Here is a 6,000-nt window from a genome sequence, read left to right on the forward strand (position 1 = left end):
CTGTGTTTTCCCATATTGTGCTTATAAGTGATGTTTAATTGCTTATGATGAACTAAGCAATAGTTTTTTAATTAAAATTAATACAAGATTTCTCCACCCTTTGAATGTCCTTTGCTTTTTCTTAGCTACTGCCTACATTTGACTGAAAAAACCCCAAAGCAACACAAAATAATACCAAGCCCTTTTTGAAGTGTTCATGTCATTGGAAGTGCCCAAGGCTGTTAGTACGGAGATGGACAGAATGATTTATCATGATGGCTGTGTTTGCTGTTTGACAAGTGGTTTGTTGAAGCACTTAAAAATTTCACTGCTGTCTGAAACAGAAGTAGTGGCATTATAAAATTGTTTTCTGTTACGAACAGCGCTTTATCATACTGATACTCCAGCTGAGAGGCGTTCTGTCATTTCTCTGGAGGAGGGGCTTTCAGCTGATTTCTTAACATAATGTTGCTGATCTTGGTGCATTCTGCAAACACACAGCACATCCAAAATATTATGTACACAGATTATCTGTACTGAAGCAGTTGATGACAGCTACAAGCAGTAGAAATTTATTGCCATTTATTAAATGCTAAGTACATAAAGGGATGAAATCTAGAGGTTTCAAATAAAAGACAGCTAGAAAATGAACACTTACTATGCTCCACGATCAAATGCAGTTGCTGAAACTTTTCCTAAACTTTAGCAGTCCCTGACATCTGTGAAATCAGGAGCTCTGCTTCAGAGGAACTACCAAGTTTTCCAGGTGTCTGGAGTGGTACCTAGCATCTCACTGACTCTCAGGTTTATTTGCAGAAGTCCAGATATGGAAGAGTGCAGTATACAGCCAGCATGCAGTGAGGACACCAACAGTTGTATTAGATTCTTGGTCAGAAATACTCATCCATGTAGAGCTCAGTCTGAATGTGCAGCACAAGAATGTTGGAAGCCTGAGTCACAAATCCCCCTCAAATTACACCATGGCTGACAGTATAAGCTACAAATGCTGTTGTAGCAGCGCACTATGTTCTGGCCCTGTTAAGATCACATCTGCCCTGAAAACTGACATATGTATTTTCACCTATAAGGACATCAAGCTGCTAAAATTCAGCGTGGGAATACCTCCTTTACCAGTATAATGAAGCTGTTTTTAGAAGTGTATTTCAAAGCTAGGTACTGTTACACAAGTGCAGAGTAGGAAATCCTTTGGTCAAAAGATTGGTCACTAAAACTTGGTCAAAACCCCATCTATTCGTCTCCCTGTATGGTTGTCCTTATCCACTGAAGGTATTGCTTTGTGAGACGAGTGTAGACACCAGGGCCATCGGGCGTGGCACAGTTTGACTTCCCGAAAGCAGTAATGCCTCTCATCACATTATTGCATCTTAAAGGTCCGCCAGAATCCCCCTGGGGAAAAAAAAAAAAAAAAAAGAAAATTGTCATTCAGATTTAGAAAAGTTAAAAAATACTTCTTTTAAATAAATTTTGCACCAGTTGCATGGAGGAAATGAACAAGAGGACAGTGCTATTTTGGATCCTCTTTGGAAGGTAAGATTTCATTAGCAAAAAAAAAAAAGGCTTCAGTGATTTTTCAAGTGTGAGTAACGGGAAATGAATCTAGCTCAGTGCTAAGGACTAGTCTTTTTGAATATGAAAGGAAAAAGCCGGAAACTTGCCTCTAGAAAAGCAGAAAGTCTAGAAATCTGGGCTTTTTCATAACTTTGTTAATTCAATATTTAAGTATTTTAAAATGTGGTAGTTCCTACACAGCAGTACATTTGACCTGGAGCGCAGTCAAAATGCTTTTTATCAGAAAAACCCTTTTCAAAGCTCTCTGACATCAGGGAAGGTGTTCCACTGAGGTTACTTAGCTGCTTGAGAATGTGCTCATAAGGTATTTTGTCGAGGTTTTTCTATTAAAAAGTTCTTGAAGAGGAGAATAGATACTGGCCATGCCTGGATAAAACCACAATATCCAAAATATGTGAAAGTGAATTTATCAGTCAGAAGTTTTGATAAATTCACTCATCTGTAATAAAATTCTTCACCGAAGTGAAGAGAGGCAGAAATCGTAAGTGTGTGAAAGCTATTACTTTATATTTTATTTTTAATATAACCTGTGTGGATATAAACAGTAAGTATACTTACAGAACATGAGTCTTTTCCTCCACTCTTATCACCTGCGCATATCATGTCTTCTGTTATGACAGGTTTCTTATTATAATGTTTGTTGTCGTTGCAGATTTGCCTGCTGATGACAGTGATATTGACCTCCCTCAGGGTATCAGAATAATTTTTCAGATATTTGTGAGTTTGTCCCCATCCTGCTATGCTGCAAGTTGTTCCTGGTTTGGGATCATCAGCTGAGGTAGGCAGGGGAATGATTTTCACAGCTTTAGTAATTATTGCTCTTTTGTCAAGCTGTAGAATATAAGACAAATAGTTGTTACAGGACAGAGGCTGACAGAGGGCCCTGCTTGTTGGATCTGTTGGAACTTTTCCACTCTGGGAATGGGGGATTACTGCAGCCCCTTTTTGAGATTTCTCCATTCTTTTTTACAGTATTTATGTAATCAGTGTAAGAATGAGGAAAATGAATATTCGTTTTCACATGACAATCCATTTAGCTTCTGCTGAAATATTATCTCTAAAACATTCCCTATTTTACTTCTCTGACCACTGTGAGAATAAATAACAGTAATCGCTGAAGCTGCCAAAAGTGAGAATCAGAGAGGTCAGAAATTCTTAATTATAACTGGTTTTCAGACAGAGCGTTAGGGTATTTAAGCAAATTATTTCATGTGTGAAATACGGTTATTTCTGTGGACAATCTTTGTTCTTTCACTGAAAAGCCAGAAAGTGAAATATCTTATTCAAGCTCCAGAATTTTTCTACTTTGGCATGCATTAGAGGAATTGTTGATTGCTTTAGTTCCCAGTTCCCCATTCTGCTGGATTAGCAGACCAGACTATATCGCCACCAGAAACCCTGTTGGCTCATCTCCCTCACAAGAAAGAAGAAACTAGTGGATTGTTGGAGGTGCATATTCCATAAATGATGTGTAAGGCTATACCTGCAGCAGCATAATGTCTTTTTCCTTACTACGGCAATTGTAGCCTGGGTAGGGAATTTGTCTTGCAATCTCAAAAACCTGTTTTTCTTTTTCTCTTGCTTTCTGCGAATGAGCTCCAAGAATAACTTTGCCTCCTTCCCTGAGAAGAGAGAGAACACGGTTAGTGAGATTTGCTTGCTTTAACTCCATAATTCTTTTCTGTTAAATGTGGTGTTATAATGTCCGCATGGTACAGGGTCTCTTTTGTCATGCCGGAAAAGCAGCAGTAATTTAGAAAAACATGAGATTACCTTTTTTTTCACAGGAAGTTAAAAAAGACTCAGTGAATTAAAATTCATGCTGTCCTATTTGCAGCTTCCCAGGAGCATAGACAGCGTTCAGGTACTCGACTCTGAACCTACCCCTATAGTTTCCCTTTGGGAACTGAATGAGGGGTGGATGCATCAGCTTTGTTGGTAGTGGTCTCACCAACTCTGCCCTCTGCAATTTGTGCTGAAAATTTAGAATAGCTCACAGCACTGTTAGTTCAGAGATCATCAAAACTGGGTGGAACTGTGCTGTTTCTTTGCTCTAACACCATTTCAACAAAATTTTCTGAATCCATATGGGACATAACTCATTCCCTTTCCCTGACTTGTTCTGCAACTTCATATACTTACTAGGTGCAGAAGTGGTGACAGTTGTGCCTGATGGGGCTCCCTGCTACAGCAACCAGGAGTCCAGCACTCCTTGGTCAAGCAGTCCAAGCAGACCTTTATATCAGAACATGGCTATGACTCTCTGTGGGGTGTAACAATGTATGTTACAGCTGAATTGGAGAATATGCTTTGAGCAGATATGTAGGTTGGCCCTTATATGCAACTTACTGCAGCAAACACCATCCTGAGGAAGTGGTTGCTCTTTCCTTCGGCTGTTAATAGCTATCTGACTGTTGACTGAGTATCATTAGGTTAAGTATTTATTTTATTTTCTCTTAAATGCAATCTCATTTGGATACGTTCTTTACCTTATGTTAATACAACAACTTTTCGGCCCTATGCTCCCTTTGCAGTAGATCCTATAGTTCTTCCTGTTTGGATGGGGACAGGAGAGACGGATACATTTCTCTGATGTCTGCAGCGTCCAGTGACTCACTGGTCCTCAGCAGGCTATTGACAGAGCCTGTGTGAGGTCTGGCTCAGCAGCAGCTCAAGTCCTTCCCACAACAGCAAAGGGTAAGACGTGTCATTTAAACCTCACATCTTGCCTCCCTGAGGGACTCTGTGGAGCCAAACAGCCATTGCATCTTGAGTCAGACAGGAAGAAGGAAGGTTGGCTGACAAATCTACGTAGCGCAGAGATCTCTCAGTGGCTCCTGTCAACTGTCTGGAGGATTTTTGCTCCTATATAACTGCATGCTGTCTCTTTCTGTGGTGAACTGCCTGTCTTTTACGGAATAAAATTAGGAGAATTTATTTCTGTTTTCTGAGCAGCTATTTAGACTGGCCTAGTGCACTGGTTGACTGAGAAATCAGGGACAAAGCAGCTTTCTCTCAAATTCACTACTTCAGTAGTGTTGTTCTGCACTTGCATGCAACTAGAAGCTTGCAAAATGTCTCTTCAGAAACAGCGAAGATCAGTATACCTTGTTATATTATTTTTTACGCACTGAGGCAATATGAATTATAAAACACAGAACTCAGAACATAATCATGGTCGTGCTAAATGCACAAAAAATGCACCAGGGATATTAACTTTCCTTTGTGAACAGAGACACCAGGTAAGGACAATCTGTGGATCAGAGTAAGAACTTACACGTTACAGTGGGCAGCTGTTAACACCCAGTTTTTCTTGATCAAAGCTCCTCCACAAATAAGCTTTCCATTTGCTCTTTGGATTAGGGCCATAAATGGTCTAGAGTGTGGTGCTACTTCACTTCCTCCAACGATATCCACACACAAACCTAAAAATGAAAATAAGCCACAAATATGCACAGCTGGCATAAGAAATAATGTCAGACACTCCAAGGCTTTTAGAAAAAACAGTTAATGTAATTACAAAGTATACAGACACACAAGTATGGACGAACGTCACAATGCTGGTCTTCACTGTAGACTTTTTAAATTGCTTAGCAGTACTACTTCTGCATGTTTCAATGAGACCAAAATTAGATCAGTGGGGTGAGCTTTGACAAGAAAAACACCAAAGTATTGTTGCTCTTGCACAGATTTATTTTCCTGAAGTTCACTGCTATGGTTAATTTCTTAGCTTTCATTGTGAATAACAACCTCAGATCTGCCACAAGATAAATGTACAGTATGTGACTTATGCAGACATCTGGGCTATGTAGTGTAAGTTACATTACATAAACCTGTTTTTCAGAAAAACAGAAAATCAAGAGATTAATGTACATTTATGTCTCTGGAGAGAAAGGTCAGAAAATCAGTATGTTAACCGCTCTGACCTCCTCCAAATAGCCTTGTCCTCTGTGCAGTTTTAGTGAATACTACCCATTCAGAAATTATTTTGTTTGTACGAAAGATCAAACACATGCAGATAGTGGAAAAGAGCTAATAATAAGAACTCGAATTCTAATCATAAATACTTCTTTTCCATTAATATTTGTTAACTTAGCTGGAACTCTGTGCGTCAGCATTTACCTTCAAATGGATCGAACTGGGCACTTACCTCCATCAATTACCAGGAGAATGACAGCAGCAGATGTGAACAAAGTGAGGAAAGCTCTCATGATTCCTGTCCGGTGTTCTCCCTTATTCACTGTTATATATATATATATCTAAACCTAAAGGATGTGGGCTTTGTTTATCCTTTTAAGGATATTTGGTATTTGTAACTGTGACAAAGGCAAAAAACCTCCCCAACAACGTAGCTCACAGCAGAGGTGTTAGAACTTGCATCATCTCTTGTGGTGTGAAGACAGCATCTGCCCCTCTTCATGTTCTCTCTGT

The 6,000-nt window shown here is 39.4% G+C and overlaps 1 protein-coding gene across 1 annotated transcript; it reads right to left on the bottom strand.

Annotated features, from left to right (window-relative positions):
• Positions 1–1,227: 1,227 nt before the first annotated feature.
• GZMA (granzyme A (granzyme 1, cytotoxic T-lymphocyte-associated serine esterase 3)) lies at positions 1,228–5,780 on the bottom strand. Its single transcript, XM_010149189.1, has 5 exons — positions 5,720–5,780; positions 4,847–4,994; positions 3,053–3,191; positions 2,128–2,400; positions 1,228–1,386 (listed from the first exon to the last, which is right to left on the bottom strand). The coding sequence occupies exons 1-5, from the start codon at positions 5,778–5,780 to the stop codon at positions 1,228–1,230; spliced, it is 780 nt and encodes a 259-aa protein (XP_010147491.1).
• Positions 5,781–6,000: the final 220 nt, after the last annotated feature.

Source organism: Eurypyga helias, unplaced genomic scaffold, assembly GCF_000690775.1.
Source record: "Eurypyga helias isolate BGI_N326 unplaced genomic scaffold, ASM69077v1 scaffold73, whole genome shotgun sequence".
NCBI lineage: Eukaryota > Metazoa > Chordata > Aves > Eurypygiformes > Eurypygidae > Eurypyga > Eurypyga helias.

Bases quoted from the DNA above. Each gene is read 5' to 3' on its own strand.
- GZMA (XM_010149189.1), bottom strand. From the start codon at position 5,780: ATGAGAGCTTTCCTCACTTTGTTCACATCTGCTGCTGTCATTCTCCTG. The intron at 2,401-3,052 runs GTATAGCCTTAC...TATATTCTACAG, and splicing joins AAGACATTATGCTGCTGCAG to CTTGACAAAAGAGCAATAAT. The intron at 1,387-2,127 runs GTAAGTATACTT...TTTTTTCCCCAG, and splicing joins GAGGAAAAGACTCATGTTCT to GGGGATTCTGGCGGACCTTT.